The 14,320-nt window shown below is 42.3% G+C and overlaps 1 protein-coding gene across 1 annotated transcript in view; it reads right to left on the minus strand.

Moving 5' to 3' along the window:
• The window catches only part of PDCD10 (programmed cell death 10), a 57,723-nt gene that overhangs the window by 19,124 nt on the left and 24,279 nt on the right, over positions 1–14,320 (minus strand). Inside the window, exon 2 of the mRNA XM_040349308.1 lies at positions 10,591–10,794. Coding sequence (XP_040205242.1) covers positions 10,591–10,686 — 96 coding nt within the window. The 5' untranslated portion in view covers positions 10,687–10,794. The remainder of the gene's footprint in view (positions 1–10,590; positions 10,795–14,320) is intronic.

The following is a 14,320-nucleotide window of genomic DNA, read 5'->3' on the forward strand; positions in this document are numbered from 1 at the left end:
AATCTGCATGTTTTGGTATGCAAGCACAAAACAATCCGCCAAAAGCAATGTGTCTAAATGATCTCCTATTGGAGAGGGTTGCGTACAGATGCACAAGCATTACCGAGCAGTCTGTTTACCAGCTGCCCAAAAATAATACAATGGTCTTTTCTAAAGCCAAATCTCTGATTGATTCAAGTTGGAGACACTGCACAAATTGAAGCTATAATTTTACACACAGCCTTTTGTCCTCTTACACTCCCACGGTGATCATAAATCAAATTTATCACATCAGAAAAAGCTATAAAAAAGGAAAAGCAAAAGCAAAGCAGAATTATCTGTATAATGCAGGAGAAAAAAAAATAAAATAAAAGCTTTTTGCTTTGCCCAAGCACAGATCATAAGAAAAGATTGCGGCTCTGTTTATAGGAAACGCTACATGAGTGGAAACATTTGTATAGCGCCTAAACCCTTGTAGATTACAAGCCTTGAAGAAGGGTCTTGCCGGAAAAGGTTAGGATTCATCTCCTCTACAAATAGCCTTTATCTTGGGATAAGATAAGATCCACGGTGGGAAAGCAGAGTGCTTATCTGGTAATTGATCATTTTACGTGGGCCTTTCAAGTGATAGATTCGGATTAACCATGGCCATATAATCCAATTCCTCAGCTTGCACCCATTCACCAGCGCAAAGTTTTTATACTGTGGTGACATGGTTTTATTGCATCAATCTATTAGGCGAGGGATGGGTAAGACCAATGCCAAGCTTCCACCCCCCTTATGTTATAGACTGGAGAAAGGCTTCATTTCTCTATATGGATAAAGCTGTCCAATTGTGTAAGAGTACAAATGTAAAGCGTGTATAATCAGAGGAAAGCAGAATGGCAAGCTGCTTCTGTAGGATAGAGGTCACCGTTTAACCCACTTGTCTACCTGCCATTTTTACCCCTTCCTGCCCAGGTCAATTTTCAGTGTTGCACTTTGAATGACAATTGCATGGTCACACAACACCGCACCAAAACAAAAAATTGTTATTTTTTGAGACAGATATCGCTTTCTTTTCTCAGCATTTAATTGCTACTCGATTTTTTAGTTTTTGCTGAACCAACCCAAAAAAATAAAAAAAAAAAAATAATGAAATTTTGAAAAATGTTTTTTTTTTTAAGTTTGTGATAAGTAATTTTCTCCTTCACTGATGGGGCTGCACTAATGGACACCGACTGGCAGCACTGATGATCAGTGTAGATGTTTGCCGTTTGGATTTGCCAGCCATCGGCTCTCCTCTACCACTGTTGGCATGAGGAGAGGATTGGCGATAACCAGCAAATCCGGTTTACATTGTAATTCGCTGTGATTAGACACAGCTGGTCGCATGGTAAAGAGCCCTTGTGAAACATACTTTGTAATGGCAAGGCTCTGGCTCGCGTTTACAGCATGTTCCACTGGCATCAATGGGCAAGTTCAATGAGAAAAGTTATATTTCCCATAATCCCATCCACTTGTCTTGTTGGCGCTGACCCTTTTAACTGCATGTGTGAACAAGGCATTAACCACTTAAAGGGGAGTTCCACCCACAATTTCACTTTTTAAATATAAATACCCCTGTAATACACAAGCTTAATGTATTCTAGTAAAGTTAGTCTGTAAACTAAGGTCCATTTTGTTAGGTTGTTACAGCATTTAGATTATAAATTAGTTTATAATCTAGAAATAGACCGTGGCCATCTTAAGTGTGGGCATCATGAAGCCAGACTGTATGACTTCCTGGATTTCAGCCTTGCAAATCTTGCACATACTCAGTGCTGCACAAGCGATGTAATAGGTTTCAGTCAGGTTTCCATAGCAACGGGAGTGTCAGAGGAAGTTGCTGCCCCTTCTCTATGCAAATAGGCTATTTGCAAGGACTACTGGGATACATGATGCCTATCCCAGAAACCCTTGCGAATAGCCTTGTGACTTAATAGCCTAGGCTAATAAGGAGGAGGAGGAAGTAATGAAGGACTACAAAAAAAAAAAAAAAAAAAAAAAAAAAAAAAAAAAGGTATTTACAAGCAACAAAATAAATAAAAATTGTCCATTCTGAACACTATGAGATTAGGGCATGCAGCACAGACAAACATAAAAAAATGGGTGGAACTCCACTTTAAGGACTGGCACGGCTGGGCACAATCACGTACCTGTACGTGTCTCCAAGTCCAGCCATGTGTCCCACAATCGGTCACCGGAGCTAAAGAACAGGGAGAGGTGAGTGTAAACACACCTTCCCCGTTCTTCATTGTAGCAGTGTCAGTGATTGTCTGTTCCCTGATATAGGGAGAGACGATCAATGATGTCACATGTCCAGCCCCGCCCTCCTACAGTAAGAAGCACATATGAGGTCACACTTAACCACTAGGGGGCACTGTAGGGGTTAACTCCTAAACTGCAATTGTCATTTTCACAGTAATCGGTGCATTTTTATAGCACTTTTTGCTGTGAAAATGACAATGGTCCCAAAAATGTGTCAAAATTGTCCGATGTGTCCGCCATAATGTTGTAGTCATGAAAAATAAATAAATAAATAAATAAATAATAATAATAAAAAAAAAAAACTGATCGCCGCCAGTAAAAATAAATAAAAAAATTTATAAAAATGCAATAAACTATCCCCTATTTTGTAAACGCTCTAAATTTTGCGCAAACCAATCGATAAACGCTTATTGTGATTTTTTTTTTACCAAAAATCGTTAGCATACGTATCGGCCTAAACTGAGAAAAAAAAAGGTTTTATATATATTTTTGGGGGATATTTATTATTTATTTTTTCTCAAAATTGTCGCTCTATTTTTGTTTATAGCGCTAAAAATAAAAACCACAGAGGTGATCAACTACCACCAAAAGAAAGCTATATTTGTTGGGGGGGGGGGGGGGGCTGGGAAGACGCCAATTTTGTTTAGGAGCCATGTCGCACGACCACGCAATTCTCAGTTAAAGCGACGCAGTGCTGAATCGCAAAAAGGGGCAAGGTCCTTAACCTGCATAATGGTCCGGGTCTTAAGTGGTTAAACAGTGCAAGCAACCATTTCGGTTTGTCTGTGTAACCTGTGGGGGGGGGGGGGGGCAGCTATATGAGCCAGGTCTACACATTTCATGGTGCTGTCAAACACTGGGAACAAGAGGATGACCTCAGCAGCAAGTTAATGGACCTTTAGGCTGGATTCACACCAATGCATTTTAGTGCTTTTTGCAGATTTGCACTACAGTTGACATGGTTTCCTATGGAAGATGTTCTGTAGTGCAAATCTGAAAAATGCAAAAAGCACCAAAAATGCATTAGCCAAACAGGTGACCTGAAAGGCAAGCCAGTATATCAAGCTATAGAAAAGGAAACTTGAGAGAAATATGAAGCCTGCACAGTGCTGATCTTCTGAAGATGCTAGTTACCTGGCCCCAGTGTGAACCAGGAATAGAAAATGTGTCCCGCTCAGGCTACAGGGGAAGGCAATCCTGTGCCCACCACCGAGTGCAGGCCAGGAAAGGAGCTCTTCTCGGCTCCAAACAACTGTTCAGCAAAGGATGGATCCCCATGAAGCCACAGATCAATGCAGACCCACTGGTAGTCTCAGCCTGGGCTCCAGTTAGGCCACGCCCCAATGTGGTTCACTCCACCCCTCGGAGCTCAATGTGGAATTGGTGGGTCTGCATTGATGTACGGCTTCATGGGATCCATTCTTTACCTGGCTTCAGCACAGAGTTACAATCCAAAAGAAAGCATGAAGCCAGAACTCCTGATCAGCATACTTGTTTCAGGTCAATGAATACGGAGGCCATAAAATAGGGCAGCCAGTCAACTAGCAATTGTAGCAGAATATCCATATTCTCTCAAGCCTGGCAAAGCAGACAAGACACGCCGAAAATAATTACAAGTCTTTTGCCAAGCAATATGGCACTTAAAAGCACTTTAAAGTGGAGGTCCACCCCCCCCCCCCCCCAAAAAAAAAAAATTATACTTACCAGAAAAGGCTGTTACCAGGCAGATTGTCCTAATCTGCCTCTTCCTCTGAGATTCTGTATTCTCCTCCTCGCATTGCGAAGGCGCGCTGCCTTCTGGGACACACAGGACGGTGTGCCCATTCACAAAAGCCCATGTGACTCGCGTATGCGCAGTAGAAAACGGTCAGTGAAGCCGCAAAGGCTTCACTGCCAGTTTCCCTTAGTGAGGATGGCAGTGCCGGGACCTGGCCTCGGGTGGCCGACACCGCGGGCAACCTGCACAGGCAAGTGTGCTTATTAAAAGTCAGCAGCTACAGTTGCTTGTAGCTGCGGACTTTTAATATTATTTATTTTTTACTGCCACACCTCCGCTTTAACACCGGTTCGCTTCAATACTGCAAGCAAAACACCTATGCGTTTTTGCAGCGCATTGCGGTGCAGCTGCGAAAGGACACGCAACTCAAAAACTGCACCAAAAAACACTTAGTAGGGGTGTTTTTGATGGGGTTCCCATTAATTTTAATGGGGAGGAGCATTTTTTGGTGCTTTTTTAGCTCCCCAAAACATACTCCAAAGATGCTGCAAGCAGGATTTTTTTTCACTGCAACAGAAGTGAACCATCCCAGTATGAAAACAGTCATTGGTTTTAAAGGGGAAGCATTGAAGTTTTTTTTGTTGCAAAAAGCACTTGGAAACGGGTGAAAGGGCCCAAAGTATTTCACTTTTACATGTAGCCAGTTTCCTGGAGTTCAAGATTATTATCTCCACAGAGAAAGAATGGGGCCTTAGTGCTGATCTTGTTCTGCAAACATTAGTCTAACTAGAACATGGGAAGTCAGAATAAAGACATCCCCATACTTTTGGGTCAGATTATTGAAGCCAGAATGTCAACGCGCCAGCCAGATAACTAGCATTTACAGAAGAAGTCAGCAATGGCAGCCTTCATATTTCTCCTAGGAAAGGTTTATGTATGTAAACCCAAAAAGTTAAAGCTGAACACTTAAAGTGTTACTAAACCCAGGACCCTGCATACAATATATATTTGGTCTCCCACAGAACATACTGAATATAAACTGCTAAATACCTTTTCTCATCAGCAGTACACACAGCAGTCTTGTGACTTTTATCAGTCTCTAGTTAAGGTTTGTAGGAGGACTATTCATTCTTCTCCGATTGTCCTGTGAGGCTGCAGGACCCCTGACCCTCTGCTGATCACATGTACCCTCAAAAAAAAAAAAAAAATATCCAGCAATACATACCAAACTGAGCATGGGCAGAGTGCCTCCAAGGCTGCCTTATTAGGAAATTGGGGACTGATCTCACGTCAATACTAACCTTTCGAATTTTCGCATACCGTTTCAGTGACCATGGCCACCACCACAAAATCCCAACCCCATCCAAAACTAGATTTGCCTCCCTGTACTGCAGGGGTTAAATACTCATTAGCTCTAGGGGGTAGAAGAATCAGGTGTAATAGTTACAGTATTCCTTACTGCGGCAGGCTCACTCCACACTTTGCAACCAGCGCCTTGAAGCCTCCTCTCAATAGCAATTCAGCCGTCTTTGCGTTGTGATGTCAGATACAATGCAGTGCCAGAATTTCTGCACTGTATGCGAGGGGAGGCTTACAACTTGGAGAAGAGGTAAAAAGTGCCTGAAGTCTGCCAGAATACAGAATAAAAAGGCAAGTGGTATATTTTTCCTATATCTCTAGACTCCAAAACACTTAAAGTGGAGGTTCACCCTATAAAAAAAATTCTAACATTATATCCAGCCCAGTTCTGCAAATCAAATGACACTGACCTATTTTTTTTTTTCTCTGTAGATATCGTTTAGCCATAGAACTCACCGCGGCTTCCGGGTAGGGAATCCCGCGGGAGTGGACGTTCCTATTGACATACCAATCAATTGGCATTTTAAACGACGGCGCACACAGCGCGTCACGACTTCCCGAAAGAAGGTCGGCTCTATTCGGCACGGGTGCGCAGGCGCCGAATAGAGCCGAGCCTACGCGAGCTTCCTTCGGGAAGTCGTGACGCGCTGTGTGCGCCGTCGTTTAAAATGCCAATTCCACGGCTAAACAATATCTATGGGAAAAAATAAAGGTCAGTGATATTTTATATGCAGCACGGTGCTGGATGTACTGTTAGAAACGTTTTATAGGGTGAACCTCCACAGTAGGGCTGCGCATCTTCACCGGTCTCACGATTCGATGCGATTACGATTATCAAGTCCACGATTCGATTCGATTCGATTCCGCGATGCATCACGATGCATCACGATTGCAGCGCAAGTGCGCATGGCTTTCATCAAAAAAAATTTAAGTACTCCATTTTTTTTTTCTATCTGTTTAAAAAAAAACACACACTAACACTTCCTGCATGTAGCAAAGTCTAAACACAGCAGACATGCTACAGGAGACGGTCAGAGACTGCAGACATGCTACAGGAGACGGTCAGAGACTGCAGACATGCTACAGGAGACGGTCAGAGACTGCAGACATGCTACAGGAGACGGTCAGAGACTGCAGACATGGTACAAGAGACGGTCAGGGACTGCAGACATGGTACAAGAGACGGTCAGGGACTGCAGACATGGTACAAGAGACGGTCAGGGACTGCAGACATGGTACAAGAGACGGTCAGGGACTGCAGACATGGTACAAGAGACGGTCAGGGACTGCAGACATGGTACAAGAGACGGTCAGAGACTGCAGACATGGTACAAGAGACGGTCAGGGACTGCAGACATGGTACAAGAGACGGTCAGGGACTGCAGACATGGTACAAGAGACGGTCAGGGACTGCAGACATGGTACAAGAGACGGTCAGGGACTGCAGACATGGTACAAGAGACGGTCAGCAGGTAAATATGATATATTTTTTATATTAAAGGAAAAAATAATACCCTTTAGTCTTTTGGCAGCAACTTGGATAGTAAACAGGTCAACATCAGTGCAAAAAAAAGAAAAGGGAAGACATTCCAATCAGTAAGAAATAATATACTGCTTGCAGATCACTGCATGTTTCCAGAGGGGAGAAGTGATAGGGAAATCTTTGGAAGAAATTAGACGGAAAAAGAGTGTGCACTGTGCAGCCCCCAATGTGAGTCCGCGCTCAATGGGTTAAGACCAGAATGAAGTCAATCAATTAGTGACAGTAATAAAGAAAAACAAAGTTTATTTGATAAAACCCATGGAGGGACTGGACCAGTACATGTTTATAGGTAATAGGAATGATCAAAAAGATCCTAAGGTATCACAGGAGTTTTGTTTAGCATGTCACTTTTCCCAGTTGGTGTTCAGTTTACATCAATTCATTAGCACTGGTGAAACATTTTTTTTTTTCAGCCCCCAATGTGTTAGGCACACAGACAGTATACACTGGATGGGGGGGGGGGGGATATGCCACTTCTCTGCACTCACCCCTCACATAAATTAAGCAGACTGACAGACTTATCTCACCTCCGGAGCACTCCTACCATCCCCCCTCCTCACAGCTTGTTTTCTGAAGCCGACGCTATTCCTTATTCCACGTGTGATAAGACAGCTGCAGTAATCTGTCTCACAGCTCCGTGCAGTGACCTGCGCCAGCCCATCGGGGAGATGACCCGTGTCACTCCACACAGGTACACATCCTGAGAAGGGGGAGAGCGTGGGTGAGGGGCCGGGCAGAATACTTATTAGGCTACATCCTCTAATAAGGGGAACGGCACCAGGCGCAGCCAGCCGGTCACTGGTCTGTCATGACCGGAAAAGATGCTGCTGTGCGGGCGAGGGGGAGGAGCTAGAATGACGTCATTCATAATCGATTAGGCTGCATACCCGCATCGATGCCGAATCGGGACAGGCATAATCGCGATGCATCGATGCGGCGATCATTTTCAACACCCCTACTCCACAGTGCAGGTAATGCTACTTCATGCATAATTTATTCCCCCCCCCCCCAAACACCATGCAGCTTTAACCTCTTTACGACCACCCCAACACAATTGGCAAGAGAGGGGGCTTTAATGCCCACATATGCGTCACTGCACGGCTGATGTTTATATGCCAAAAATACTGAGCTGGCAAAGACGGCTCTTGGTCCAGAGTAAAGATCAGTAGCTGACATGACCAGCTTTCGACCATGTGACCACTGATGGCCATTCCTCTCTGACCTCCGGGGGTTCAAAACTATTAAACACCGCGGTGGGAGGGAAGGGGTCAAGTCTCAGAAATAGGGGGAAGACATTACAGACTTGTTACCTAGCTGCCATGCAATTCATCTGGCTTCAACGCTAGCAGACATTAGCCTTCATAGGTTTTCAGGGTCAGGGACCCGACAGCTAGGCTACTAGTATTTTAGAGCTTCTCCTAGAGGGTTATCTGATGAGGAGGAAGAACCAACAAGAGCCACCAGGGGACCCCAAAAGACGACGATCAGGGACACTCTGTGCAAAAACAAGCTGCACAGTGGAGGCAAGCATGATTTTTTTTTTTTTTTTATAAAAACATGGAGGATTTACAATCACTTTAGTCTTCCATTCACATATCCCCATGAATAGGAGGTGCTGAGGAAAGTAACCATGTTACACCCTAAATATGGGTGTAAGATTAAAACATGGCATTAAAGGTGGAGTATGATAGGGGGCACAGAAAGAGAACATTACAAACCTTTGCTTTCAGCATTTTTGTTTTTTACCAGGAACATGAACCAAGTATATTTTTGGCAAAAATCAGGAAGTGTGCAAATAGTTTAACTATATCCATACTGACCTCACCCTAATTGAGCTGTTACAGGGATGTGTCATCACAGGAGTAGTAGAGCAACATTTCAAAGAATGACCAACAGAGAAAACAAAGACACTGCAATAATGCCTACGCTAACTTATGCCAACTTATTTGCAGCATAGGTAGTGTTCAGAAAATAAACACACACCCCAAAAGAAACACCCTTTTCTGTAGTCTTGTGCAATAAGAAAGGCTCACCGAGTCATCCCATCAGCATGGGATGTGAAATCTCTCCAAACACACACAAAACAAAAACTACATTCTGATCAGATGTAAGAAGCAGGGTTCATTTTGGCAGCACATTTTGATTTCGTTTTAGTCTTAGGACTAAAATGGCATTTTGGTTTTAGTCCCATTTTAGTGTTCTGCAATAGTTTTAGTCATATTTTAGTCTAATAAATCTCCAGTACATTTAGTTTAGTCTAAAAATTGAATGGGTGTAAATTGTAAAGCATTAGTTAACATTTCTCTACAATTTCCAAACTTATATACTGCTGGAGTGAAAACATCTAATATTTATTGTATTGAGCTATGAACATGCACTACAGACCAGTGTTAATTTTTAAAACATATTTCAATTTAGTCTGGACTAAAATGCCATTTTAGTTTTAGCCGTATTTTAGTCTACTAAAATGTTTTAGTAGACAAAATTAACACTGGTAAGAAGGGATCTGCACAGCTTCACCGTGCTTCTCTGTATACCTGGGAGTGCTGCAGGGAGATTCAGTATGAAGGATAGTGGAAGATTTGTGATAAGGATCCAGCACTTCACATCACAGTAGTCTCCCTTGACAATGACTATCTGCTTTTCTCTTCAGCATCATCTTTAAGACATTACTTGGGTGGGCCTCTACTTTCTGGACTGGGATTCTACTTTAGAGAAGACATGATCACGATTGGGTCATTACAGGAATCTCTGCCCAGGAAGTAAATTCTAAACTTTGATGATGCCCAAGAAGAAATGGCTCTTGCCTTCTAGAGAAAAAAAAACCCAGACAGACACTTTCAGGTAGAATGCTGTGATCTCTGCGAGTGATAATCAATACCTGTGTTACATTTACACATTAGTAAATATATCCTAAGCCAAGCCCATTTTATACCCTACAAACTGGAAGTGTGCGACCTTTTAGATTCACCAACTAGAGTGTAAACTATTTAAAATAGAAACTCTTGGATTATGATAAATGAATGCTCATCAGCAATCTTAAATGACAAAATGAAACAGTTTGGGAAAAAAATAAATTATATATATATATATATATATATATATATATATATATATATATATATATATATATATATATATATATATATATATTGGACTCTGGAATAGGAGGACTGGAGTGCATAGCCATTCTCCCCACCCCCGTTCCTTTTCTTCTAGTATTATTTTTTGGGCCTCCTGGCCACCCATTTCAATTCAAACGGTACCCCTTTCTTTTTGATAAGCCTGGTAGCTTGTGATTCAGATGGTGAGAACGTCCTACCGTAAGGGAGGCCAACCATTATTGAGTGAATCTCAGGAACAGACAAGAGCATTCCTTCAATACTTGTGTTAAAAACCTGATATTTGTGTAGTATTATTGTACTACATCTGCACTTTCCATTTGTAACACTGCTGGCCTCTAGCTTATCTTTTGAAAACGGTACATCTGTAAAAACCTTTAATTATGAGGATTGAAAACGAACAGGAATGTCAGTATATTTTCATTCGATCAACGCTTGCAAATGGGTTACAATGATTAATGTATTCTAGCAGTGGAAAAGGGTCCTCATCCACCCTGAACGTGTGGGATAGGAAGTTTCAATCAAGTTGATTTTTTTCGAGAGGGGAAGAGAAGACTTGTAAATTAAAACAGAATACCAACCTCGTTAAATACTGGATACATAACCGCATATAGGGGCATGGAAACCATGGAAGTGGTCTCTGATTCATTCTTCAACTCTTCCATTGTCATCCTCATTCAAAGAGACCAGGCTGTTAGAATATGATGCTATGGAAGCAAGTAACTCCTCATTCAGTGTGCTGGATCTGGTGGTTCTTCTAATGTAAGAAATGGTTCAATGTTACCCTATGAAAGAAGAAACAAATCCACGTCAAGTACTTCAGCCATTTCAGAAAAATTATATTTGATTTCCAGATCTTTTCATCAAAGTTTCTGGCAACTGATCGGGACGGACCATCAGTAAACACAAAATTTGGAAATGGTCATGTAACATTTTTTTCTTGAATATACATAAAAAAAACGGACTACAGAATTCAGACAGTAGTAGATGAATGAACCACTGCAAACGAAAACTACTATGGAGGGGCACCCAATGGCAGTACTTCATCACAGCCCAATATCTTAGGCTGGCGATGCATGGTTTGACTTCAAGCGGGAGTTCACCCATTTATTAAATTTTTTTTTTTCTCCCCTTAGATTCCTGCTCGTTCGGTCTAGGGGAATCGGCTATTTGTATTAAAATATGAGCAGTACTTACCCGTTTTCGAGATGCATCTTCTTCCGTCGTTTCCGGGTATGGGTCTTCGGGAGCGGGCGTTCCTTCTTGATTGACAGTCTTCCGAGAGGCTTCCGACGGTCGCATCCATCGCGTCACTCGTAGCCGAAAGAAGCCGAACGTCGGTGCGGCTCTATACTGCGCACCGACGTTCGGCTTCTTTCGGAAAATCGTGACGCGATGGATGCGACCATCGGAAGCCTCTCGGAAGACTGTCAATCAAGAAGGAACGCCCATTCCCGCAGCCCATACCCGGAAGCGACGGAGAGGATGCGTCTCGTAAACGGGTAAGTACTGCACATATTTTAAAACAAATAGCCGATTCCCCTAGAGAAAACGAGCAGGAATCTAAGGGGAAAAAGTGCCCTCTAAGGGTGAACCCCCGCTTTAAGGGAGCTTCATGCTGAATTGACTGGAATAAGAGCTGTGGGTGACCCTGTCAGGATCACCTGACTTGAAGGAGCCAGGTGGAAAAATGCCAGCTGAACAGTGACTGCTTTGCTGTAGTTTTTCGGCCACTAGCGGGGTGCTTTCAACCCCCGCTAGCAGGCCGAAAAAGGGTTAAAAGCACCCGCAAAGTGACGCTTTGCCGGCGGGGCTGCCCATCGATTTCAATGGGCAGGGGTGCTTAACGAGTAGTGTGTTCACCGCTTCTAAAGCACTGCAAAGAAGCTGCTGGCAGGACTTTGACATGGTCCAGTGAGCGGGGACCAGTGACGGCACGCCACGATCCTCGCGCATGCGCAGTAGGGGGAAAAAAAAAATATTCGGCCGAACCTCCGCTTTAAGCTCAGGTTCACACTGGGCAGCAGGAACGAAAATGGCTTCATTCCCACAGCCCACTGAGCTAAATGTAGCTTTAACACCCCCCCCCCCCCCCCACATACACACACACCCAAAAGATCTTCAAAAAACTGGTTTCCCGAATTCCCAGAAAGCAGCCAAATTACAAGTAATGCCAGACAAAAGCAAAAAAACATCACTGAATAAATGGTGTTTAAAAGTCTCCTTGTACTTTAGACTGTTAAAATAGATGTATATCAAAGAAATGGTCATTAAATATTATCCTTCATTCATAAAGCATCAGCATAGACTGCAATATAGTACATTTAAGCGGAACTTCAATTAATTTTCCGGCTGGGTTCACACTAGTGCGTTGTGTGATATCACATGCGATTCGCACTGCAAATCACATGCGATGTCAGCCATACAGATAGTATGGCTGATATCACACCACATTTTTGGTGCGCACCAGAATCTGATTGCATGGGTGTTCACACATATGCGATCCGATTCATGTTCGAACTGTCAGTTCACAGTGCAATATGCGAGCCAAGATAAGGGCGGGCGTTAATTTTGTATGACACTCCAGCAGTTTACATATAGCAGTGTGAACTGCCGCGCAAGTTGGGTGCGATGCGGGAACCCGCAATTTATTTGCAGGGTTCCTGCATCGCACTAGTGTGAACCCAGCCTCCATCTACTAAATATTCTGCCCTTGGTTTAACTTTGCATAGCAAAACTTTTTGTTCTGCCAGTAAATACCTTATACAGCCCACTTTCTCCTTGTCTGGTCATTAGCTTAGGCTTATGACATCATGCACAGCTGTCTCTCTCTCTTGTGAGGGTTTGCCAGGAAAAAAGAGGGGGTGAGTCATAAGAGGGCCAATGAGAGCTGCAGAGCTGGAGGTGTGCCTCTGTAAACCCAGGATGTGAACAGGCAGCAGCTTCAGCTGCCCAGTGTTAAAGTGTTTGCAGCCAGACTTAGTGGAAGGAGAGTTCTGCAGCATATTTGGCAAGTACAGAATCACAGTATATATAAAATATTACGCAAAGTGGTTGGAGAGAAGCTTCAGAATGGCAAAAATGTTATTACAAATGATGTGTGCAGACTGCAGTTCCTCTTTAAGGTGGTGCAGGGTTGTTGGTGCAGTAAATTTTTTAAGTTCTGTTCATAATTCATCGGTCAGCCGATTAGTTAACATGCATACAGAATGCATTTGTTTACATATCAGGAAATACAGTGCAACACACACACACACACACACAGCTCAGTACACCATCCATACATGTCAGTAAGTGCATGAGAACTTGTGAATGTGAGAAGCAATGCCTCATGGGACATGTAGTCCTGGGCAGAAAATGAGCGGTTCTAAAGTCAGAAGTATTTTTACCTTGCTATTGGTGCACTCTGAAAGCAGGAGGAGCCAGAAGCATCTGTGGAGGACCCCAGAAGATGATCAGGTCTGCTCTGTGCAAAACCATTACACAGAGCAGGCAAGTATGTTTTTTTTTTTAATTAACTTTAACCACTTCAATAGCAGGTACTTTCGCATCTTCCTGCCCAGGCAAATTTTCAGCTTTCAGTGCTGCCACTTTTTAAATGACAATTGCGTGGTCATTAGGGTTTACTTCCTCTTTAAAAACGCAAACGGCTGCAAATCAACCTTTTATGCCTGCAATGCAAACCCATCTCAAATAGGACATGCTGTGTCCACAGAAGCACAATGCAACATAGGCCAAACACAGCTTTAAAACTGTCATCTACTTTGTATCATTGAGGTGCATAGGACTCTGCTGACCTGCTGTCAAATGCAGTATATATATATATATATATATATATATATATATATATATATATATATATATATATATATATATATATATATATTTTCACAAGGCAATGGAGGAGAACTGCACACGGTATACAACGAGTGCAAGCAAACAGGTCTTCCCACCGAATATAATATATATATATATATATATTCGGTGGGAAGACCTGTTTGCTTGCACTCGTTGTATACCGTGTGCAGTTCTCCTCCATTGCCTTGTGAATATATATATATATATATATATATATATATATATATATATATATATATATATATATATATATATATATATATATATATATATATATATATATATATATATATATATATATATATATATATATATATAAAAAATGAGAAAAAGTTCAAGATTTGCTGCACTTAAAATCGTTTTATTTTTCAAATCTTATCGTAAAGGTTACATACCAGAGTATTCAGACATGGATATGGATATAGATATACACACACACACACACACACACAC

This window comes from Rana temporaria, chromosome 4 (assembly GCF_905171775.1).
Source record: "Rana temporaria chromosome 4, aRanTem1.1, whole genome shotgun sequence".
In the NCBI taxonomy this organism is placed as follows: domain Eukaryota; kingdom Metazoa; phylum Chordata; class Amphibia; order Anura; family Ranidae; genus Rana; species Rana temporaria.